The 25,135-nt window shown below is 45.8% G+C and overlaps 2 protein-coding genes across 11 annotated transcripts; both read left to right on the top strand.

Moving 5' to 3' along the window:
* Window positions 1-5,586: 5,586 nt before the first annotated feature.
* LOC116546255 (zinc finger protein 620-like) lies at window positions 5,587-6,696 on the top strand (the record flags this gene model as incomplete). The annotated part of the gene is given in 4 exon segments (XM_032272562.1): window positions 5,587-5,674; window positions 5,677-6,021; window positions 6,024-6,426; window positions 6,428-6,696. Coding segments are annotated over 4 exon segments (1,005 nt in total), but the record flags the coding sequence as incomplete, so codon positions are not given.
* Window positions 6,697-11,252: 4,556 nt separating this feature from the next.
* On the top strand, window positions 11,253-24,293 carry ZNF621 (zinc finger protein 621). Of its 10 annotated transcripts, XM_032272572.1 has the most exons (6): window positions 11,256-11,737; window positions 12,827-12,912; window positions 18,559-18,712; window positions 19,767-19,874; window positions 22,101-23,083; window positions 23,675-24,293. In XM_032272572.1, exons 2-6 carry the CDS (start codon window positions 12,889-12,891, stop codon window positions 23,678-23,680), a joined length of 1,275 nt encoding a protein of 424 aa, XP_032128463.1. In that variant the 5' UTR covers window positions 11,256-11,737; window positions 12,827-12,888; the 3' UTR covers window positions 23,681-24,293. The 10 variants fall into 10 exon arrangements, with proteins under 10 accessions (XP_032128460.1, XP_032128459.1, XP_032128454.1 ...); XM_032272569.1 differs by lacking the exon at window positions 23,675-24,293 and having other exon boundaries at window positions 11,253-11,737; window positions 18,586-18,712; window positions 22,101-23,282; XM_032272568.1 differs by lacking the exon at window positions 23,675-24,293 and having other exon boundaries at window positions 11,253-11,737; window positions 19,770-19,874; window positions 22,101-23,282.
* Window positions 24,294-25,135: the final 842 nt, after the last annotated feature.

Raw genomic sequence — 25,135 nt, 5'->3', positions numbered from 1 at the left:
AGGTAAATGTGTGATGGAGAACAAAGAAAAGAAGGGGATTGTTTATGGAAAACTAGGAGAATAATAACATTTCCAAATAAAGAAGAGACATAGACTGTAAGGTGGGAAATGCGCAGGCGTGTTTGAACATGTCTGAGCAGGCTACAGGCCAGAACAAATAACTTGGCTGAAGTACAAGGACATAGAATGTGCTTATTCCCTTACCATATTTAACAGCTACATCGGGCTTAACAAAGAGTTACTAGCAAAAAGCAAGGAAGCTTGAAGGAAGTTAGTTTTTAAAAGAGACTATTATTTCTATCACTAATTATTCTTTAACAAAAAGGGAAACTGAAGAGGAACTTTTTCTTCTCACAGGTGAACACACATATGTACACATACACAAATTATAATATGCATATTCTATTGTAAATTTCCATTTTTCAGTTAGCAGAATATCATGCACATGTCCCAATTACAGCTAGTGCTCGACTTACGACCACATTGGTTCCGACAGACCGGTCGTAACACGATTTGGCCGTAAGTTGAGCAGGCTATATGTACAGTACTGTGAAATGATGTTATTTAAAATCTTTGTCATATTTTATCATAATTTTCTTTCATTATTGTTATATATCATAATTTTCTTTGTTCATTTTATGCCATTTGTATCATCTCTACACCATTTTGTTTCTTATTTTTACAATCGTCAGGTTTAAGTAAAACACTGCATTACCAGTACAACTGGTTTATATTTGCAAAACATACAAAATTACAAAATACAGGTGTAAAAAATACCATAGGAAACATTTTCCCAATTGCAAAACATATCAAAATATATAAACATGTATGAAACATTTTATTGGCTGTTTTTGAATTTGATCTTCCATCCAAATATATAGCAATTTCTCCATTTCGTGGATGGGGCCGCTTCGTTGCTTTGTTATAACCGTTGATCGCATGGGTGCAGAACTTTTCACAGCTTCACCAATTCTTTATCTTTCACAATCGTTGACACAGTTGAGTGTGATAACTTTATATCATGTGCGATCACATTCACTTTCTTTCCTCCTTCGTATTGCTTAATTACCTTCATTTTCGTGTCAGGATCGATGGCCTTTCTTTCCTTCTTGGCAGGCTGAGGCGTAGACAAAGACAATTTCCTCTTGGTAGACATCTTGGGAGGGGTTTGATGAAAAATATCCAAGACACAAAACACAAATTGCTGTATCGAGTCTGGGATAACAGTTGAAATGGTGCACGCGGAGATGGTAGTGCTGCCGGAACTGGTCCGCACTGTCGTACGCCCAGCTGGGCAACGTTTGCGCTGCCAGACGCGAAGCAGTCGTGGCTAGCGATTGTGGTCATAAAGTCGAATAGTCGTAAGTTGCATAGGTCGTAAGTAGATCAATACCTGTAATATGTAAGCTATAATATGTTTAATGGATGCATAATACTACATTCCATGGATTCATATTGTACTGTTTATGTAAGCAGTCTCACTATTGAACATTTAGGATATTTCCATTTTGAATCTCATTTATTTATTTAGAGATAGGGTCTTGCTGTGTTCTCAGGCTGGAGTGCCATGGTGTGATCATAGCACACTGTAGCCTTGCCCTCCTAGGCTCAAGCAAGTCTCCAGCCTTAGCTTCCTTGAGTAGCTGGGAGTACAGGTGCCTGCCACCATGCCCCGCTAAGTTTTCTATTTTTAGTAGAGATGAGATCTTGCTATGTTACCCAAGCTGGTCTCAAACTCCTGGGCTCAAATGCTTCTCCTGCCTTGGCCTCCCAAAGTGCTGGGATTACAAGCATGAGCCAATGTGCCCAGCCTTTGAATCTCCTTTAGATACTTTGAGAAACATCTTGAATGTACATGATGATACAGTCATGATTTTTAAAACTTTATTTCCAAGGATTTATTTTTCTTTTATAATGAAAGAAATTGGGTCTGGTGTTTTCGCTAACGCCTGTCAACTGAGCACTTTGAGAGGCTGAGGCAGATCACTTGAGTCTGGGAGTTGGAGACCAGCCTGGGCAACATGGTGACAAGCTGTCTCTACAGAAAATGAAAAAATTAGCCAATTGTGGTGGCACACACCTGTAATCCCAGCTACTCGGGAGGTTGAGGCAGGAGTATCACCTGAGCCCAGAAGGCAGTGATTGCAGTGAGCTGTGATTTCACCACTGTGCTCCAGCCTGGGTGACAGAGTGAGACCCTGTCTCAAAAAAAGAAAGAAAGAAAGAGAAATAGAGAAAGAAGGAGGGAGGAAGAAAGGAAGAAAAATATTTAAAGTGAAGGAAGGAAGAAAAAAATAGATATTTTTTGAGATGGAGTTTCACTCTTGTTCCTGAGGCTGGAGTGCAATGGTGCGATCTTGGCTCACCACAACCTCTGCCTCCCGGGTTCAAGTGATTCTCCTGCGTCAGCCTCTCGAGTAGCTGGGATTACAGGCATGCGCCACAATGCCCGGCTAATTTTGTATTTTTAGTAGAGACGAGATTTCTCCGTGTTGGCTGGACTCGACCTCCCAACCTCAGGTTATCTGCCCGTCTCGGCCTCCCAAAGTGCTGGGATTACAGATGTGAGCCACTGCATCCAGCCAAAAAAATATTGCAATTAAAGGCGAGATCCCGTTTGTTCTCCCTGTTTCCCTCTGTTATTTTTCCAGAATTCATAGGTAATATATGATGCTGCTTTATTTATTTATTTATTTTTGAGAGAGGGTCTTACTCTGTCACCCAGGCGGGAGTGCAGTGGCCCAGTCACTGCTTCCTAGGCCTGTTGGTCTCAAGCAATCCTCCTACCTCAGCCTCCCTAGTAGCTGGGATTTTTTAATCTTTAATTTTCGTAGAGATGGGTTCTTTTTTCTTTTTCTTTTCCTTTTTTTTTTCTTTTTTTTGAGATGGAGTTTCGCTCTTGTTGCTCAGGCTGGAGTGCAATGGCGTGATCTCGGCTCACTGCAAACTCCGCCTCCTGGGTTCAAGCAATTCTCCTGTCTCAGCCTCCTGAGTAGCTGGGATTACAGGTGCACACCACCATGCCCAGCTGATTTTTTGTATTTTTAGTAGAGACGGGGTTTCACCATGTTGACCAGGATGGTCTCGATCTCTTGACCTCGTGATCCACCCGCCTCGGCCTCCTAAAGTGCTGGGATTACAGGCGTGAGCCACCGCGCCCGGCTTCTTTTTTCTTTTGTTTGAGACATATTCTCCCTCTGTCACCCAGGCTGGAGTACAGTGGTGGGATCTTGGCTCACTGCAACCTCTGCCTCCTCGGAACGTTCAAGTGATTCTCCTGTTTCCGGCTCCTGAGTAGCTGGGATTACAGGTGCCCACAACCACACCTGGCTAATTTTTTTTGTATTTTTAGTAAAGACGGGGTTTCACCCTGTTGGCCAGGCTGGTTTCAAACTCCTGACCTCAAGTGATTCACCTCCCTCAGCCTCTCAAAGTGTTAAGATTACAGGCGTGAGCCTCGGTGCCTGGCGAGGTGAGTTCTTGGTGTGTTGCCCAGGCTGATGTCTAACTCCTCGGCTTACTGAAGCACTGCGATTGCAGATGTGAGCCAGGAGACTCACACCTCCTGCATCCATTAAACATATTATAGCTTATTTGTTAATTGGGACATGTGCATGATATTCTGCTTATTTGGACATTTAAAAAAGTTACATAGGTGGACCTCCTCTGTCCACTTTGGAGCCCCCCTCCCTCTGTCTCTGTCCGGGGGAGCCTCTTCCTTCTGCCTTCTTCCTTCTGTCTAGCCTATTAAACTCTCCCCTCCTTAAAACCACACACACACCCACCCCCGCCCCCCCCCCCACACACACACACTCTTACTTACATGCTGTTGTTCCAGGAACACTGGAGACAGTTATGCCAGGTACAACTGAGGGACTGTGTTAAAGAAAAACTTCTCTTCCCGGCCCATGAGGGGCTTAGTTTCAAAGGCAGGAGTTTCCCGGTTCCACGCCTCCATCCTGGACGTAAAGTTCTTTGTCTGGGTTTCGCTCAGGCTAGGTAGAGAAATGCAGGCGAGACTCCTTTGACTCAAACAAACGAAACCAAACCAAAACAAAACAAGGGCCGGGCGCAGTGGCTCATGCCTATAATCCCAGCACTTTGGGAGGCCGAGGTGGGCCTGAGGTCAGGAGTTTGAGACCAGCCTGGTCAACATGGTGAAGCCCCGTCTCTACTAAGAATACAGAATATTAGCACAGACGTGGTGGCACATGCCTGTAATCCTAGCTACTCAGGAGGCTGAGGCAGGAGAATCACTTGAACCTGGGGGCGGAGTTAGCAACGAGCTGGGATTGCACCACTGCGCTCCAGCCCGAGCAACAGAGTGAGACTCTGCCTCAAAAAAGAAAAAGAAAAAGAAAGAAAATAAAACATTAGCTGGGTGTGGTGGTGTGAGCCTGTAGTCCCAGCTACACGGGAGACGGAGGCATGAGAACAGCTCGAACCAGAAGGTGGAGGTTGCAGTGAGCTGAGATTGCACCACCGCATTCCAGCCTGGGTGACACAGTGAGACTCTATCTCAAAAATAAATAAATAAAAATAGCAACATAGTATATTTTTAAATCTTTCTTATTCTGCTTCACCCCTTCTCTGCCAGTGAAAATTTTCTGTGCTCTTCTGCAGAGAATGACCGTTACTGATGCACTCCAAGTCTTGATTGAAAGTTGTACCTTTCTGGATGTGACCTCACTACCCTAGGTCATCTAAGCAAAAATATTTTCTGAACAATTTTTTGTGAACGCATGCAGGCTGAAGATTTTATTAGTCTGCAAAAGGTTTTGATAGTGGAGAGAGTGTTTCTCTTGGTTTTCCCTTATCATCATGTGAGTTTAATAGTCCACATCTCAAATTGTTGTATTAAACAAATGCGCAATCCATGGGACCTTTCTAGGAAAAATGGCGAGCATCGTTACCAAGCCCTCTTTGGGACCTACGTTCATTCTTGGAAGAGTTCTTCACGTTTCCAGTGCTCTTTGGTTTTAAAGGCAAGCCTCCAAGCCTTCCTTTCCCCTTCTGGATGCTGTGGTGGTTGCCATGCATGGCGTCCTCAGCCACTGTCTAGGAGGCTGCTTTTCTAGAGCCGGCTTGATGGTAGAGATGAGCTCTGTTTTCACGATGATGACATGGGTGGTGTCTCCTCACAAGCGTCTCTTAAGGAGTCTCAGCCTGTGGGCCTGCCGGAGTGCTTGAGCTGCTCAGCCGGCCCTTCTCTAATCTCGACAGCCTGCCTCTCACTCGGGGACTTCCATCTGTTACGTTTCCACGTTTGTGTCTTTATCCACCTCATTCACTTTCCTCTTAGTCTTTCTGCCCTCATGAACAGTCTTTGCAGTTTTCTGGTTTCCACACTGTTTGTGGGAATGCCCCCTGGCCTTGCCGCTTCCCTCTCATAGAGGCTTCGTGTCCCTCGTCAGGCTGTGGTGTGTTGTGATTTAGGCAGCCATCTTGTGAGCATATTAGGAAATATCCATATACTCAGGGCAAATTAGAACCACTTGATTCTGTTTCCTCTTCAGCACAGATTGTGTGTGTGTGTGTGTGTGTGTGTGTGTGTGTGTGATCAGGGACTGACACTTGTATTTTCTTTTGGTGATAGGGGATGAAATGAGAACTGAGAAGGAAGGATTAAGTCCAAAGGAGCATGTGTCCAAAGAAACAGAGTCCTTCAGACTGACGGTGGGGGGCTGCCAGGGACTGTTTCCCAGCACTTTAATTTTGGGAGCGGCCTAGAGCAGCCCCGAGGTCATTGGATAATTAAGACAAAGTCAAAGAGCAGACATTTGACAGATACCTCAGCCAGGTACCATGAGGCCTCTGTGGTCAAGAATGGAGAGAAGTTTGAGAGATTAGGAAAAAATATCAGTGTCAGCACACAACTAACTACGAAGAAGACAGTTCCTAGTGGTCAGATAGCTTATGAATGTGGGAAATGTGGCAGATATTTCATTCGAACGGCAGACTTCCACCGACATCAGAAATGTCACATTGGTGAAAGGTCTTTTGAATGCAAAGAATGTGGAAAAGACTTAGATATAATTTGTTACTTATTCGGCATCAGATAATTCACACTGGCAAGAAACCATTTAAATGTAAAGAATGTGCAAAAGGTTTAAGTTCACACACAGCGTTGACTCAGCGTCAGAGAATCCACACTGGAGAAAAGCCCTGTGAACGTAAGGAGTGCGGCAAGGCCTTCAGTAGCAGCTCGGTCTTCCTCCAGCACCAGAGGTTTCACACTGGGGAGAAGCTCTATGAATGTAATGAATGTTGGAAAACTTTCAGTTGCAGCTCGAGTTTCACCGTCCATCAGCGAATGCACACTGGGGAGAAACCGTATGAATGTATACAGTGTGGAGAACGATTAAGCTCACACACAGCCTTGACTCAGCATCAGCGAATTCACACTGGGGAGAAGCCCTTTGAATGTAGAGTGTGGGAAGGCATTCAATCAGAAAATAGCCCTGGTTCGGCACCAGCCAGTTCACACTGGTGAGAAACCTTATGAGTGTAAAGTGTGTGGTAAAACCTTCAGCTGGTGTGGAAGATTCATTCTGCATCAGAAACTACACACTCAGAAGACACCTATCCAAGCATAGGGCTATCCATAGTTAGGCACACTGTGTCTCTCCTTTTTTCTGTTTATTATTTTTTTTGAGACAGAGTCTTGCTCTTTCGCCAGGCTGGAGTGCTGTGGCGCAATCTTGGCTCACTGCAACCTCCGTCTCCCAGGTTCAAGTGATTGCCCTTCCTCAGCCTCCTGAGTAGCTGGGACTGCAGGCTCGCATCACCATGCCTGGCTAATTTTTTGTTATTTTAGTAGAGATCAGGTTTCACCATGTTGGCCAGGATGGTCTTGATCTGACCTTGTGATCTGCCCACCTTGGCCTCCCAAAGTGCTTGGATTACAGTCATGAGCCACCGCGCCCGGCTGTTTTCTCTTCAGTTTCATGCTCTTTACCAGTGTCCCCACTGCCCTTCCTGGGTAGACATGTGGCTTCCATCATGAAATCCTCCTCAAGTTTTTTGAACCCGTTTCCCCAACATGAAGTCTCTTTATGATTAAAGAAGACAAAACAAACAAACAAACAAACAAGCAAAAAACCCAAACTTAGAAACATAAAAGGAAATGTAAGTTTCCAGATTTAAAGGATATGCTGGGTGGCCAGCAAGATGAGTTCAGGGGAATCTTACATTAAGGAAAGTTGCTGTGAATTATGAAAACACCAAGTTTGAAAAAGAGGATCATGGAGAAAAAAAATGAGACCCTAAAGTTTCTAGAGAAGGAAGACAGAAGATCAGAAATGAAAATGGCATCAGATTTCTCAACAGCAACCTTGAAAGTCAGATGACAGACAATGTGTATGCCTTCAGACTTCTGATGGAAAATATTTTCCCCTGCAATTCTATACTCTGAAGTATAAGTGTAGAGTGAAGGCATCTGATACCCTTTAGATCTGAAACCTTTATCTCCCATGCATCCTTTCTCATATGTGCAACAGTACACAAGGAGTAAACCAGTCAATAAAAAGAGATATGTGGATACCCTATTGCAGTCCATATATCAGAAGTCTCCTAAATTCAAAAACAGAGGGGTCTGTCCATGTGGAGCCATATGCATCATGGAAGACATTCCTAGTAGTGTGCAAAGTTCCAGAGACCTACCTCAGGTGCGGCGTCCACCCACCCGACTTACTCTTCAATTTCTCTTCTCTAGTCAGGTGTAGTCTGCGCCTTTGAAAAAGTCAGGATGTATGTACTCTTTGAGTCAGGTGTAAGGCACCATTTGTCTTAAGTTGACTCTTCTCATTGCTCTTTCAAGTGACCTCAAAGCAGGAAGCATTTTCTTGCAACTTCATCTAGTTATCTTTTAAGATCATGGAACAACCTATCATTATTGCTGTTATCTGTGGAAATGAGAGAATATGTAAATGTATTAGGTTTTGGCATCCCCTCCAGCTGCCAGCTAACTGTGCACTAGTTTCCTTATCTGTAATAGGAAGATGACAATTAATCTACCTCAGAGGTTTGTATTGAGGATTAAATGCATTAATACATGTAGAAGTGCTTCAAACAGTAACTATATATAATAAAAGTATTACCTATTATTGGCTGGGCATGGTGGCTCACGCTTGTAATTCCAGCACTTTGGGAGGCTGAGGTAGGTGGGTCATGAGGTCAGTAGATCAAGACTATGCTGGCTAATACGGTGAAACCCCATCTATAATGAAAATACAAAAAATTAGCTGGGTGTGGTGGTGTGCACCGCACCTGTAGTCCCATACTCGGGAGGCTGAGGCAGGAGAATCGCTTGAACCCAGGAGGAGGAGGTTGCAGTGAGCTGAGATCGCACCAGTGCGCTCTAGCCTAGGCGACAAAGTGAGACTCCATCTCAAAAGAAGAGAGAAAAAAGTATTACCTATTATAATCCTATTGATAAGTTTTGGCTTATCAATATACCAGTGAAACAGTTACCACAGTGAAGATGATAAACAGCCACCACCCCAAAACTTTGATTGTGCCCCTCCATAATCCCTTCCTCTTGGCCCTTCTCAGGCAACCACTGGTTGCTTTCTGTCACATGGATTAATTTTCATTTATTTTTTGGTCTGGTGTCTTTCACTCAGCATAATTACTTTGAGATGCACACATGTTGTTGCATATATATAGTTCATTCCTTTTTATTGCTGAGTAGTATTCCACTGTATGGATATGCCATAATTTGTTTATTCATTGACCTGTTGAAGGCCATTTGGGTTGTTTCCAGTTTTGGCCTATTACAAATAAAGCTGCTATGAACATTTGTGTTCATGTCTTTGTAAGAATACATGCTTTCATTTGTCTTGATACCAGGAGTGCAATGGAGAGGTCATTCAGTAGATTAGCATATATTAAATGTGTACACTTTTATCACATATCTATTTTTTAGAGGTGAGGTGGTTCTTGCTTTGTTGCCCAGACTGGCTTCAAACCCCTGGGCTCAGGGTTTCCTGCCTCAGTCCTCCTGGCCTACTCTAAGTAGCTGGGACTACAGGTGTGCACCACGATGCCCTATTTTACTTTTTGAGAATCTTCAAAGCTGTTTTACGAAAGAGGTTGTGCCATTGTACATTTCCACTTGCATTGTATGAGAATTGTACTTCCAAAACATCAGTGCCTACACTTGATGTCAGTTTTCAATGTTTTAGCTATTCTAATTGTTAAATGCTATCCCACTGTGGTTTTAATTTGCATTTCTCTAATGAATACTGTGCTTATTTGTGTTCCTGTTGTTCAGGCTGGAGTGCAGTGGCACCGACTTGGCTTACTGCAGTCTCTGCCTTTCAGGTTCAAGTGATTCTCCCACCTCAGCCTCCTGAGCGGCTGGGATTACAGGCGTGCGTCGTGACAGTGTCTTTTAAAGAGCAGAAGACATTAGTAGGCATGAAATCCAATTTATCAATTGATTTTATTTATTTTTAAATAGAGATGGCGGTCTCACTATGTTGCACATGTTGGCTTCCAACTCCTGGGCTCAAGCGAACCTCCTGCCTTGACCTCCCAAAGTGCTGGAATTACAGGCGTGAGCCACCGTGCGTAGCCTGCTTTTTTAATGGATCAGGGTTTCGGTGTCAAATCTAAGACATTTTACTTTACCGAGATTTGCAACGTTTTTTTCTTGTTTTCCTTTTAGAAGTTTTATAGTTTTTGTTTGTTTGTTTTTAACAGACTCTCACTCTGTTGCCCAGGCTTGAGTGCCGTGTGCAATACAGTGCGACTCTGGAGGTTGCTCAGTGCAACCTCTACCTCTCAGGTTCAAGTGATTCTCCTGCCTCAGCCTCCTGAGTAGCTGGGATGGCAGGCGCATGTCACCACACCTGGCTAATTTTTGTATTTTTAGCAGAGTTGGGGTTTCGCCATGTTGGCCAGGCTGGTCTCGAACGCCTGACCTCAAGTGATCCGCCTGCCTTGCCTCCCAAAGTGTTGGGATTACAGGCGTGAGCCCCCGCGTCTGGCCAGAAGTTTTAGTTTTAGGTTTTACATTTAATTCTGTCATCTGTTGAGTTAATCTTTGTCTGAGACATGGATCTAAATTTTTTTTCTTCATATAAGTGTCCTATTGTAGCACCGTTTTTTCTTTTTTAAGAGATGGGGCTCACTATGTTTCTGAAGTGCAGTGCTATTCACAGGCATGATTACAGTGTACTGTACCCTTGAATTCCTGGTCTCAAATGATCCTCCTTCCTTAGCCTCCTGAGTAGCTGGGACTACAAGTCTGTGCCACTGATGCCTGGCCCGGAACGCCATTTTTTGAAAAAGCTATTCCACCAAATTGCCTTTGTACCACTGTTGTGACTCAGATGTCCATAGATGTGGGTCTATTTCTAGATTCTCCTCTGTTCCATTGATCTGTATGTCTGTCTTGATGCCATTAAGGCAGTGCCTTAATTACCGTAGTTATGTAATAAGGGTTGAAGTCATATAGTGTTCGCTCTCCAACTTTGTTCTTTGTCAAAGTGTTTTGGCCATTAGAGATCTTTTGCATTTCCATATGAACTTTAGAATCAGTTTTTCCATTTCTACAAAACACCTCACGGGAGATTTTTTTTTTTTTTTTTTGGAGTCTCACTCTGTCGCCAGGTTGGAGTGCAGTGGCACCATCTCAGCTCAGTACAACCTCTGCCTCCTGGGTCCAGCGATTTTCCTGCCTCAGCCTCTGAAGTAGCTGGAACTACAGGTACATGCCACCACACCCGGCTAATTTTTGTATGTTTAGTAGAGACGGGGTTTCACCATGTTGGCCAGGATGGCCTCAAATCTCTTGACCTCATAATCCGCCTACCTTGGCCTCCCAAAGTGCTGGATTACAGTTGTGAGCCACTGTGCCCAGCACCTCCTGGGAGTTTGATTGGGCTTGCATGAATATAAAGACTAATTTGTGGAGCATCGGCAACTATAGTCTTTTGACCCATGGACACGGTAGATGTCCCCACTTATTTAGATACTTATTAGTTTCTCTCAGCAATGTTTTGTAATTTTTCCTGTACAGATCCTTCATACTTTTCCTCAGATGCATCTAAAAATTTCCTATTTTTGATGCCATAAGTACTTAAAAATTTATGATACTTGTAGTAATAAATGGCAAATGTCCAGTTCTTTGCTGACATATGAAAATATATTTGGTGGCGCGGCGCGGCGGCTCACACCTGTAATCCCAGCACTTTGGGAGGCCGAGGCGGCTGGATCACGAGGTCAGGTGTTCGAGACTAGCCTGACCAACATGGTGAAACCCCATCTCTACTGAAAGTACAAAAATTAGACCATAAGGGATTGTCCAGATCTTTATTTGTGGAGATAGGAGACATACACATCTCAGCCAGTGTTAACAGTTAAGTAATTTAAGTGCCAATTACCGAGCAGAAAAATAGCTCTAACTACGAATTGTTGTGATTGGAAAAAGCTCAATAGAAGACATTCAGGGTGTCCTGCCAAAGTCCACACAGGACAAGATCCTCCAACACGGGGCATGTCCTGTACACAGAGGATGCCGCAGCCGCCGGCGTTCTGGTTGCTGAATCCATTTGTCCTAAAAGGCTCCACACACAGCTGGGTCCTTGGAAGGGAGAGGGCTGAAAGGGCGAGTGGAAACCACGTTTCCCGGGGACGGCCCGCGGAGGTCCGCGGCAGGATCCCGGGCTTGGGCCTCCTGGAGATGACGCGGCCGGCGCCGCTCTCGTCACCCCCACCGCCCAGGCTTCAGGTCAGCCACGGGGCGAAGGCGGCCCAAGCCGAGGCTCAGCCCGGGAGCTGGGGCCCCACTCGTGCGGAGATGCCGAGGTCTGGGCAGAGCCAGGCGGCGTCGGTCGGTGACACGCCCGGACGGCCGGGCTAGAGCGGCGCGGAACGCTCAGCCCGGCGGAACGCTCGGCCCCGCAACCCGGTCTCTTCCGCAGGGCGGGGCCCGCCGTGAGCGGCGGGAAGGGCCGGCCGCGGGGCGACCGAGACGACGGCCTCCGGGGGCCTAGAGCGGCCCGGGGGCGCGCGCTCGCGTTCGCGCTTCCGGTCCGGCCTTTCGTTAGCCGCCAGCTCCGGTGTTCGGCAGAGCGAGGGTTTCAGCCGGTTCCACGTGCCAGGTCCGCCCGGCGCCGGCTTCCTCGCCGCCCCCCTTGCCCCGAACGTGGCCTCAATGGCGGCCCGCCCCTCCTTCACCCGGACCGTGGGCTGCTGGGCCTCGCCGAAGCCGCCCAGGTGGCTGCGCGTGCTTCCGGAGCCCGGGTCCAGCCCTTTGCCACCGAGGCCTGAGCCTCTTTTCTGCCCTAAAGAACCTGTCCCGACAGCCTCTCGCTCCCGGTACTGACGTTTCTGATGTTTGGGGTCGCCTGCTTTCTTGGGGGGAGTGTTAGGATCCCGTGGGGTGGGGTCTCCGGTCGGCAGCACCTACTGGGACGCTGAGTACTTTACCCTTAATCCGCATTGAGCCACCCCAGGCCCTCCTCGGAGGTTCGTGTGGGGCAGGGGCCGCGTCATCGTCCGTGTGAGCGTTCCGAGAAGACGCTTGACGTTTGTAGGGGCCCGACACCGTCGGCACAGGGCTCTTCTTGGGGCCTCAGTCTGCCCGTGCGAATGGGCTCCGAAAGCTCCTCGGACGGCGCGGGCGGGCGGAAGGTTGCCCCGAAGACCAGGCAGAACGATTCCTAGGAAGGTGGGGGCTCTCGGCGTGAGAACAAGTAGAGGGAGCCCTGGTGCGATCTCCGTGCACCCAGTGCTGTGGAGTGGAAGCTGGGAGGGCCATAGGTTGTGCTGTAGGCGCCGCACAGGACCTTAGCACTCACGGCTCTTTTTGTCTTAGGTCCTAAGGATCTTGCTTGTCCAAACCCAGAAGACAGTGCACGAAGCCAGGGGACATCCGCCATGCTTCAAACAACTTGGCCTCAGGTGAGCTGAGCTCCTTTCAGTCTTTTTGTTTTTTTAAACTCACATTAGCTATCAGATAATCAGGAAAGGATGAGGAAGGCCTCACTTGGCTAGGCTATGTCATCCTCTTTGTACCCATCCCTAGTGCTACGGCAGATGTAAATACGTGCTGGGGGAATTAAAGTTTTGTGTATAGAGAGTGGTGAGTTTGGATGTATAGATTGAAATGGAAGAAAGGGGACCCATGCCAAGAAATTCTTTCTGAATGTGGAAGTCCAGATGATGTTCTGGAAACGAGAGTCACCTGCTGAAATCGGAAATTTTTTTTTTTTTTTGAGAGAGAGCATCTTGCTCTGTTGCCCAGGCTGGGGTGCAGTGGCATTATGATCTTGGTTCACTGCAGCCTCTGCCTCCCGGGTTGAAGTGATTCTCATGCCTCAGCCTCCTGAGTAGCTGAGTAGGTGTGTGCTGCCACGCACGGCTAATTTTTGTATTTTTTAGAGACAGGGTTTACACCATGTTGGCCAGGCTGGTCTCAAACTCCTGAGTTAAGGTAATCCACTTACTTCATCCTCCGAAAATGCTGGGATTACAGGCATGAGCCTCTGCTCCAGGCCTGAAATAAGAAATTGTTTATTGGAGAGGTTGCTCCAGAAATGTTATGTATCCCAGAGAGACTAGTATTGTTATTTTAATCTACATTTTCTAAATGCTGATGCGAGGACTCTGAAGTTGGAGAGAAAGCTGGATGCACTCTACTAACAGGAAGGGGTCAGAGAAAGTGGCGCAATATGAGATGGAAGAAGTAGATAACGGTATTATAGGTCACGGTGAGGACAGTGGTTTCTGTTCTGCTTCACTGGGAAGGCCCTGAAGAATTTTAAGCAGGGGGATGACGTGGTTGGATTTCTATGTTAAAAAGATTTTTTCAAGCCTTTAGTGGCAAATTGGCTGTAGCAAGGTGTGGGTCAATTAAGAGGATACTGCAGTCAGGTAAGATATTAAGTGTTGTCTATTTTAAAATTTATTTATACTTTTTATTTTCTAGAGCAGTTTTAGGTTCACAGCAAAATTTAAAGGAAGGTACAGAGATTTTCCATGTATTCCCTGCCCGTACACATGCAAATTGAAATTCTGATAGAAGTTCAAATACAAGCCTGGTATCAGCACAGTACAATGTTAGTGTCTTTAAAAGATCAGAAATGCTTTTTTTTTTTTCTTTCCTTATTCTCTGATGTGCCCTAAGTAGCCTCTGAGGTTTCATTGAGAAATAACTTACCCCTGAAACAATTTAACACTGGTACTTACAACAGTTCATTTTTTAGAGCAGTTTTAGATGCTAACAAAATCGGGCAGAAAGTAGAGTTCCTGCGTATCTTCTGCCACCTCAAAACGCACAACCTCCTTCATTATTAACACTCTACACCAGAGAAACACGTTTGTTACAGGGGATGAACCTACACTGACACATTATTGTCATCCAAAGTCAATAGTTGACATTAGGGTTCACTCTTGATGGATGCCATGTATCCACCATTATATTATTATGCAGAATAGCTTCACTGCCCTACAAATCTCTTATGCTCCTCTTATCCATCCTTACTTTGCCCTTGGTCCCATCCCAGGTGAATAACCATCAGTTGATGTTTGCACTCTCTCCACAGTTTTGCCATTTCCAGAATGTCGTACAGCTGGAATTACACAGTTATGTAGCATTTTCAGATTGGCGTCTTTCACTTAGTGGTAATGCATTTTGTTTCCTCTATGTCATGGTTTGACAGATCATTTTGTTTTAGTGCTAAATAACATTCCATTGTCTATATATACTATAGTTTATCCATTCACCTACTGAAGGATATCTTGGTTGCTTCCACGTTTTGGCAATAATGAATAAAACCCCTATAAGTGTCCATGTACAGGTTTTTGGGTGGACATAAGTTTTCAGCTCCTTTAGTTAAGTACCGAGGAGTCATGACTGCTGAATTGTATGGTAAGAGTATGTTTAGTTTGTAAGAAATTGACAAACTGTCTTCCAAAGTGGCTGTCCCATTTTGCTTTCATTCGTTCCCACCAGCAATGAATGAGAGTTCCTATTTGTTTCACATCCTGGCCAGTGTTTTGGATTTTGGCCTTTCTAATAGTTGTGTAGTGGTGTCTCATTGTTTTTATTCCCTAATGACGTATAATCTTGAGCATCATTTCCTATGCCTATTTGCTATCTGTATATTTGCTTTGTTGAGGTGTCTGTTGAGGTCTTTTGCCTATTTTTTAATCGGCTTGTTCATAAAGGGTTCTTTGTATATTTCAGATAATAGTGCTTTATCAGATATGTCTCCTGCAAATCCTTTCTCCCAGACTTTAGTGTGTCCTCTCATTTTCTTAATGTATTATCCTTTTAAAATAGAGCTTAATTTCCCCCTCATTTTTTTGTTTCAATTTTTTTCCCCAAAACTTTGTTAGCTGGTTTTTCACACACGCTTTTTTAGATGGCTTTAAATGATCTCCCACTCCTACACAAATTTCATGAATTTTTTGGTAGGAGAGTGGATTTTATTGAATTCATGGGTAAATTTGGAGATAACTGACTTTGTTAGAAGTTGGATTCTTCCCGTTCAGAAGCACTATATGCTCGGATTGATTCAGTTCTTTTTAAATGTATCTTAGTGAACATTGAGTGTTCTTCCATCGTGTTCTCACTGATTTCTCTTAGGTCCATTGTTAGCAATTTTTTTGTGTGAATGGCATCCTAGTTTCTTTCAGTGTATTTTCCAGCTGTTTACGATGGTACTTAGGAAAGCGAATAATTCTGGTTTCCTTATTCTGTATCTAGATAACTTAGTGAATTGTTTTATCAGCTCTAAATGTTTTCAGTTTATTTTCATGGTTCTTAGATGTCTTTAGGCAGGTGGTTATTTCATCTGCAAGCAGAGATATTTATGTTCATTTCCTTCCTATATTGATGCTCCTTTTCTCATCTTTTGTGAAAGTAGAACCTCACCTCGTGGCAAATTGTCAGCTGTCAAGTTTAATGGATTTGGTCTGGCGTTTTACTGTTAAGGTGGTGTTTGCTGTCGGTTTCTTACTCTTTTCATAAGTAAAAAAAAAAATGGCATTTATGGTTAAACCATGTTTGAAATCAGTTCTTTAAGGAAATGTATCTGAAGCATCTAGCACATATCAGACACTGTACTGTGAGCAAACAGTTGTTGCCTCCTGGAGTTACACTCTGGTGGGGGGAGATAGATAGTAAACCACATCATGTGACATGATGAATAACACTGTAGAGAAAAAGAAAACAAGGTGAGGTACGTAGGGACCAGGGACAGGAGGAACAAAAAGATATCAAAACCCAGCTGCCTTAAAACAAGGTTTTTTCTTTAATATTAGGCACTTTGTAGGGCTCATGAAACTTGAGGAGAGTAGACGGCAGGCGAGACAGACAATTTATGGAAGAAGAGCTGATGGATGTAGGCCGGGAGAGGAAAGTTATGAGAGAAGCTCTGGAGATGTCAGGGGGTGAGGCTTGACTTGCTCTAAGTGGAGGCGCAGTTTGGTTTTCCCTGTGCGCCTGTGGTTCCTGTCCTCAGAAGCCCTTAATGCCTTGGCAAAGCAGTCATTATACATAGGACACCATGATCCAGCCTGCTGTCTGGATTTTTGGCTTACATTATTTTGGGGGCCCTTTGGACCTCATCATTGCCCAGATTAAAGGCTGGCTCTCCCTTTGAGGCGTGTGTAAATTTGTTTTATTTTTTCCTTTCAGTGTCTCCTTTAGAGCTGAGTTCTCTAACCGCTCTTGTTTGAAAAGGCTCCTCTCATAAGGACCTGCGTATAGAGCCAGTAGAGCTGCTGTGAGCAGTCTGAGTTGCCAGAATTGATCCCTGCTGTACAGTGCTTCCCTCCTTCGTTCAAGAGCTGTTAGCGTCATGTTCCCTTGTCCGCTTTCCCCTGTGGCCACGCCGGTGCATAGGCTGCTTCAGGGCTACCAGGAGTCAGAATGTAGAATGTGACGTTCAAGAGTTAGGAGCTTGGCTGTGCCCCTGTGGTAGGTATTTTCATTTTCAGCATCTGCAAAGAACAAATCTGAGTGCACGGGGTAATGAGACTCTCCTGGGAGGTGGAGTCATCAGTGGGAGCGTCAAGGTGAGAAGGCATGCAGGTCATGAAACCGCCTCCAAGCTGAGAGCCTGGTCTTTGTAGTCTGCCCTGTGCTGACTCTAGAAGCAGAGAAAGGCTGGGTGCAGTGGCTCAACGCCTGTAATCCCAGCACTTTGGGATCCACTTTTGGGTGGATCACCTGAGGTCGGGAGATCGAGACCAGCCTGGCCAACATGGTGAAACCCCGTCTCTACGAAAAATACCAAAACTAGCCTGGCGTGGTGGTGTGTGCCCGTTACCCAGCTTGAACTTGGGAGGCAGAGGTTGCAGTGAGCCAAGATTGTACCACTGCACTCCAGGCTGCCTGGGTGACAGAGCAAGACTCCGTCTCGGAAAAATAAAAAAATAAAATAACCAACCTGAAAGCCTGGTGCATAGGGCTAATCGACAAGCATAGCTGTCTTCATTCTTGGGAAGATGGACATGGCCCAGGGGAGGGAGTCCGAGAGAGGAACGCCTAGTGAAGAGACAGCCGTGATAGATGGGCTGGAGCTCAGAAAACTGGGGGACAGGTCTGTGCCCAGGAACTTGGCACTGCCAGCCTGTCTTTGAAGACTGATGGTTCAGAGAAGAGGGTCAAAACAGGATGGCTAAAGGTTTCTTTCAAGAGAGCCAGCTTTCCGATAGGCAGAAAGGTGGAAAAGAGAAATTTGTATATTTCGGACACGCTTCTTTGCACATAGTGGACAATGTTGGGGAGAACCAAAGGGATGCCAGGTCCAGGGAGCAGCTGGGGCCGTGCGTGTGCGCTTCGGATGCGTGGAAACAGGGTGGATTAGTCGATTTTCATGCTGCTGATGAAGACATAACCAAGGCTCAGAAGAAAAAGAGGTTTAATTGTACTTATAGTTTCACATGGCTGTGGAGGCCTCAGAATCATGCCTGGAGGCCACAGGCCCTTCTCACATGGTGGCCCCAAGGGAAAAATGAAAGAGCTCATGCCGGGGAACTCTCTTTTTAAAGCCATCAGATCTCATGAGACTTATTCACTATCAAGAAAACAGCACGGGAAAGACTTGCCCCCGTGATCCAGTGACCTCCCACCAGGTGCCTTCCACAACAGGTGGGAATTGTAGATGAGATTTGGGCGGGGACACAGCCAAACCATATCACAGGGTGAGTCGCGGCTGTCGGTAGTGGTTGGGGTATAGAAAATAAGGAGACAGCAGTACGGAGTCCATGAGGGTAGGCGGTGCCAGGGGACAGATCTGTGAAGCCAGGAACCTGGGAGCTGATGCAGTTGCCAGGGAGAAAGCACCTGGATGCCAGGCTATTAGAAGCAGTAGCAGTTAGGGACTCCAGAGCCGGGCAAATGGGAGAGCGCTGAGGCTCCCCGTGTGCAAGTGGAACTGCCGGCTGAGGGCTCGCCCTGTCTGTGTGCTGGCTGCTCTTGTTTGAGAGGCTTCACCTCTGGGGCTGCTCAGTGGGGCCGAGTTCCATGTGGACTCAGGCAGGTTTATGTCTCCTGAAGCTCAGGCTGCTCCCTTCTCCCTTCTGCTTCTCACACAGAGACTGAGCAGGAACCTGTGGTTTCAGGAGTCGGTGGCCTTTGAGGATGTGGCTGTGTACTTCACCCAGAACCAATGGGGCAGCCTCGACCCTGCGCAGAGGGCCCTGTACAGCGAGGTGATGCTGGAGAATTATGCAAACGTGGCTTCCCTGGGTAAGGCCTCCCTCTGTGGCCGGCTGTAACAGTTTGCTATCTTCCTCAGATGTTTTGGGGATTCTGGTAGCCCTAGGGTTTGATGACTTCAGAGGAGAGTTTGCAGTCACCAGCCTCCAGAAATACTGGGTGGGGAAATTCTTGCTTCTCCTTTTTGTTTTCTTTTTTTTGAGACAAGTCTAGCTCTGTCACCTTGGCTGGAGGGCAGTGGCGCAGCCGTGGCTCACTGCAGCCTCAAACTCCTGGCGCTCAATCAGTTCTCCTGCCTCAGCCTCTCAAGTAGCTGGGACTATAGGTGTGTGCCAGTATGCCTGGCTTCTCTTTGGTTTTGAAACTAGACTTCCTTATTTTCCACGGAACAGTGTGGTTCTGGGCCCTGAGGGAAAGTGTTCTTTTTTTTTTTTTTCTGAGATGGAGTTTCGCTCTTGTTTCCCAGGCTGGAGTGCAATGAAAGGCGTGATCTTGGCTCACTGCAACCTCCTTCTCAGGGGTTCGGGCGCTACTCCTGCCTCAGCCTCACGTGTAGCTGGGATTACAGGCATGTGCCACCACGCCTGGCTAATTTTGTGTATTTTTAATAGAGATGAGCTTTCTCCATGTTGGTCAGGCTGGTCTCGAATCCCAACCTCAGGTGATCCGCCTGCCCTGGCCTGCGAAAGTGCTGGCATTACAGGTGTGAGGCACTGCACCTGGTCGGGAAAGCATTCTCTCGGGCACCCTAGGTAAGCCCTTTGTTCCTTCATCCATCCCATTTTCTGGCGATGTTGGCCCTTCGTTTGTGGAAGAGTCTCCCAAGGGAGCAGCACGTGCATCGTTCCTGACGGAGCTTCCCTTCTTCTGAGTCAGGGCCAGCTTGCAGCTTCTTTGGGAGGAGAGTCATACCTCCTCGGCTTAATCATGGAGCACAGTTTGGACCTCCCTGTGAAACTCTCACTTGGTCTGCTGGTGTTCCATTTCTCTCCCAGGTAGCCCGACGGAGGGTGGGCTGAGAGAGATCCCAGGAACAGCTCTGGACGTCTCCCCTCAATTTGTCTTTCTCTTTTTCTTCATGAAGTAGCGTTTCCATTCCCCAAACCTGCTCTGATCTCCCACCTGGAGAAAGGGGAAGCGCCGTGGGGACCAGATCCCTGGGATGCCGAGATTCCGAGTGGCATCAATCAGGGTGAGTGTGAGAATCCCGGGCTTCAGTTTCTTGTTTGGCCTCCCTGCTTTACTAGGAGAAGTGTTGTGTATGCCGCCGGGAACAGGGCTCCCAGTCATTTACGAGTCGATGCTCACCGCACTCTGACCTTACGCTCAGTTCTGACCCTGAGCTTCGAAAGACCACCTCTGGGAGTCCATGGCCTCATGTCATCTGCACATTCATGTGACTGTCCCCCCTAGGCAGAAAAACTGACCCCGCAGCACCTAAACCACTTCTTTCTTCCTTACCAGTGGAAAAGTTCTAAGTGTATGCCACTTTTCATTGCAAAGAAGTGGGGTTTCAGGCAGCTTTAAGGAAAATATGATTTTGGGGGCCAAACTGATTTATTTGTGCTATAGGTGTGAATTTTACTTTAGGCCTTGAGCCCTGAAAAGAATGGCTTTAATTAGCCTTTTTAGTATCTAAATCACTTAAGAGTTTCATTTGCTATAATCCTTATATTATCTACATTATATTTACCATAGGTAGGACTCTAGAGGAAAGAGCTAGGAATATTCTCCCATCATAGCCCCCTGCGCGCGCGCGCGCACACACACGCACACACGGAAAGGACTAGGAGTATTCTCCCATCATAGCCCCCTATACACACACATACACACACACAGATGGGTAACCAGCACTGGAAGGTTTTGGTTACCTGTGTCTCCTTTTTCTTCAGAAGAGAGTTTTCAAGCCTTGTCACACATACATGCTTTTGTATTCAGTGGTTCCTTTAGCAGTGGTACCACCGTGGCTTACAGCTCTGATCCAACTTCTGTTACAACTGACTTTCTGAAAGTCATCATCTTTTTTTTGTTGGTTTTTTGAGACGGAGTTTCGCTTTTGTCACCCAGGCTGTAGTGCAGTGTTGTGATCTCGGCTCACCACAACCTCTGCCTCTGGGTTCAAGCGATCTCGTGTCAGCCTCCCAAGTAGCTGGGATTACAGGCATGCACCACCATGCCCAACTAATTTTTTTTTTGTATTTTTAGTAGAGATGGGGTTTCACCATGTTGCTCAGGCTGGTCTTGACCTCCCGACCTCAGGTGATTCACCTGCCGCAGCCTCCCAAAGTGTTGGGATTACAGGTGTGAGCCACTGCGCCCAGCAGTAATCATCTTCTATCTTATAATATTGTGTGGGACATTTAAATGTAGGCTAATTTTTTTTTGTACTTTTAGTAGAGACGGGGTTTCACCATGTGGCTCAGGCTGGTCTTGAACTCCCGACCTCAGGTTATTTGCCTGCCGCGGCCTCCCAAAGTGTTGGGATTACAGGCGTGAGCCTCTGCGCCCAGCAGTAATCATCTTCTATCTCAGAATATTGTGTGGGATATTTAAATGTAGGCTAATGAGAACATCGTTTAGAATCTGACGTGATTTCCTGGGTTACAGGTAGGGGATTGGGATCCATTTTTTCCTGGTTTGTGTTTCTTTACAAGGCCTCTTGTAGTGCTGGAGCTGCTTCTCTGTTTTCCCCAGTCCCTAATTCCTTTTTCCTCTTCTATGTTTCTATCATTAAAAAATTTTCCCATTTCTTGCTGTTCTTTCTTATTCTCTTCTTTTTTTTCCCGTCATGCCTCTTTCCTTCGCATTCTTGATTCTCCTTCCCATTTCACTTAGCTTACTTCATTTTCCAGCCTTTCTCATACGGAGCACTTCCTGGCTGTCTTTCCTGTTCTGTTTTGTGTCTTTCCCTCTCCAATTGTATGTCATTTTTTTTTTTTTTTTTTTTTTTTTTTTTTTTTTTTTTTTTTTTTTGTGACAGGGTCTGGCTCTACTGTCCAGGCTGGAGTGCAGTGGCATGATATGCACTCACTGCAACCTCGGTCTCCTGGGCTCAAGTGATCCTCCCACCTCAGCCTCCCAAGTAGTTAGGACCACAGGTGTGCACCATCACGCTCAGCTACGTTTTTTATTTTTTGTAGAGACAGTGTTTCACCACGTTGCCCAGGCTGGTCTCAAACTCCTGAGCTCACCTGCCAACCTCCGCCTCCCAAAGTGCTATCATTACAGGTGTGAGCCACCACACCTGGCATGCCGTTCTTTTTCTTTGTCTGTCTCATCCTCCTTTAAAGATGCTTCTGTATAAGCATGTCACATGTATATCTTTAACGATTGCATTCTACAAGAGAAAATTAGGACCACTGGATTTTACTTTTCTTCCAGTTTTGTAACTAGGGACATTTGTGGTTTCTTTGGTCAGGTGGTGAGTCCTGGATCAAAAATGAAGGTCCAGTTATAAAGCAGGAAGCCTCTGAAGAAACGGAGTTGCACAGAATGCCAGTAGGAGGACCTCTCAGGAACGTTTCTCAGCACTTTGATTTTAAAAGTAAGGCAATGAAGCAGACTTTCAGTCTAAATCCAAATCTGATACTTCGAGGTGGAATGAAGTTCTATGAATGTAAAGAGTGTGGGAAAATCTTCCGATACAACTCAAAGCTTATTCGGCATCAGATGAGCCATACTGGGGAAAAGCCCTTTAAGTGTAAGGAATGTGGCAAAACTTTCAAGTCCAGCTACCACTGTATTGTACATGAGAAAAACCACATTGGAGAAGGGCCCTATGAATGTAAGGAGTGCGGCAAAGGTTTGAGTTCCAGCACAGCCTTGACTCAGCATCAGAGGATCCACACTGGAGAGAAACCCTATGAATGTAAAGTGTGTGGAAAGGCCTTCCGCAGGAGCGCGGCGTACCTTCAGCATCAGAGATTACACACAGGCGAGAAACTCTATAAATGTAAGGAATGCTGGAAAGCTTTTGGTTGCAGGTCACTTTTTATTGTCCATCAGAGAATTCATACTGGGGAGAAACCTTACCAATGTAAGCAGTGTGGCAAAGCCTTCACTCAGAAAAAAGCCTCCATTCAGCATCAGAGAGTTCACACTGGGGAGAAGCCTTATGAATGTAAGGTGTGTGGGAAAGCCTTTAAATGGTATGGGAGTTTTGTTCAGCATCAGAAATTGCACCCTGCGGAGAAGAAGCCGGTAAGGGTTCTCAGGCCATCCCTGGTCGGGCCCCAGTGCTCCTCTTCAGCCTTATCTCCTGCTCTTCTCCAGGGATCCCATGCCGCTCCAGCCGTGGCTGTGCCTTCACTGACCTTCCCACATGCTGTGCTCCTTCCTCCCTCTGGGAATTTGTTCATGCTGCTGCCTACATCTGGAATACCTTCTTCATCTGCCCAAATAGTGCGTGTCTTCCCGGGTCTCACTCCCACTGTGAAACCTCCCCCAGTCATTCTCACACCTTCTTCTCATTCCTTAAGAGCTTTACCTTGGCATCTTTATGGCTCTTATGCCTAGCAAATCTCCAACCTAATTTTATTTTATTTTTGAGACAGGGTCTCGCTCCGTCTCCCAGGCTGGAGTGGGGGTGGGATATTGGCTCACGGCAACCTTGTCCTCCTGGGTTCGAGCGAGTCTCCTGCCTCAGACTCGCGAGTAGCTGGGATTGCAGGCATGCATCACCATGCCTGGCTAATTTTTGTATTTTTAGAATACACGGGGTTTCACTGTGTTGGCCAGGCTGGACTCAAACACCTGACCTCAAGTGATCTGCCTGCCTTGGCCTCCCAAAGTGTTGGGATTACAGGAGTGAGTCACCGTGCCCAGCCTCCAACCTAATTTGAATTGCATTTGTATTTTTTACCTCGCCTTACATGTGTTACAGTTGTTTCAACGTGAACTCCATTATAATCTATATATAGTTAAAGACCGTGTTTATATAATCTCTTCTGGATGGAAAATGGAAATACTTAACCTTTGCGTTGGTCCCCATAGGCTTGAACAGCAGTGGCTGCATCTGCATCGTGGGGTTACTGGTGGTAGAACACTTTGGTGTTACGGAAGTTTGGAAGGGAGGGTATCCCTGTATTCGGCCATTATGATTAGAGATAAGCAACCTGGGAGAAACAGGAGGGGCGTACAAGACCTGTGGCTACTAACGGAGAATTGGAATAAGCTTCCAGCAGTGGACCTTAGAGATTGATGGAGACTGTTTAGTGGGCCCGTGGCTCACTGGGGTGTTGACACAGCTGAAGTTATTATGCTGCACTTGGCCCAGACCTTGGAAGATCTCATACATCTATGCAAACGATAATGTGAAGTAAACAGTGAAGAAAGAGTGATAGCAATCTTGTCTTTAAACATGAGGCATTTTTTTCTTTAGTTTTGCTCTTGATAGCCAGATGTTTCTTCTAACCTTTATTTCCTAAGTAAATATACACAAATGCATTCATCTTTATTGCGTCTGTTGTGGTTTTTCTTGATGAGCATTTTGGTTTTTTTTTTATTGGCAAGCACTGGCTTCTATATTTCATATTTATGAATTGTAAATATGAATTTGATGAACTACTAAAGAAATAAAAGTAATGGTATAAAGCCAACTCAAGGGGAATCTGAATCAGCCTTTGAAATGGTTTTTAGAAGCAAAGGGAGCTGTGTAGCGGGTTAGTGGCTGGGCTTACGTGGTAGTTTATGACGTGGAATTCGGGGCTGCCCTTGGATTTGGCCTTGTTAAGGATCCTTTACAACTGTTGAGAGGACTGTGTGACATAGTTACTGGAAAAAGAACTTGAATTATGCATTTTATTGGCAATAATGTAAACGTTAAGTCCTACACATTAATGGAAGGGGCCGTACATTTTTTTTTTCTTTTGTGCTGCTGTTGCTATCTAGATGTTTCTCTATAGCAATTAATAGCAAAACCTTTACAATCTTGGTTTTTAAACATTACCATGTGCCTGAATTTCATGGTGTGCTTGTAAAAGGAAGAGTTTTCTGTCTTGCGGAAATTCTGATTTTGGATATCTGTGGATGTCTGTAAAGACCAGATCTTTAGTGTGCACCAAACTTTGAGAGAGATCCTTCAAACAGAAAATACCCATCCCTCCTTTTTCACCCAGCTTAAACTCCATAGTCAGTTCTTAAATATAGTCTCCCTTAACTCCCTGCGGTCTTTTGCTTTGTCATGCTCGCTTGGCAAAACCTCATCTCAGACTAAATGCAATTCTCTGCCTTCTCTGTTCCTGGACCTGTGCTACCAAAAACGATCAGGAGAAAGCACACTACCATGCGGCATTGCCGCTTAAATTCATGACCAGTCATTTCATGGAGGCCCTTACTGTTTCCTGATGGTCATACATTTTTGCAATCCACTTTACTCCCCTGCTTTCCTAGGCCACTACTTTATAATTCCTCTCTGTCTCTTTTTGAGATGGAATTTTGCACTTGTTGCCCAGG

Source organism: Sapajus apella, unplaced genomic scaffold, assembly GCF_009761245.1.
Source record: "Sapajus apella isolate SASKATOON/1434 unplaced genomic scaffold, GSC_monkey_1.0 scaffold723, whole genome shotgun sequence".
NCBI classification, from domain to species: domain Eukaryota; kingdom Metazoa; phylum Chordata; class Mammalia; order Primates; family Cebidae; genus Sapajus; species Sapajus apella.
Note: the sequence above shows the minus strand (reverse complement) of the source record. Positions and strands in the feature narration are given on the sequence as shown.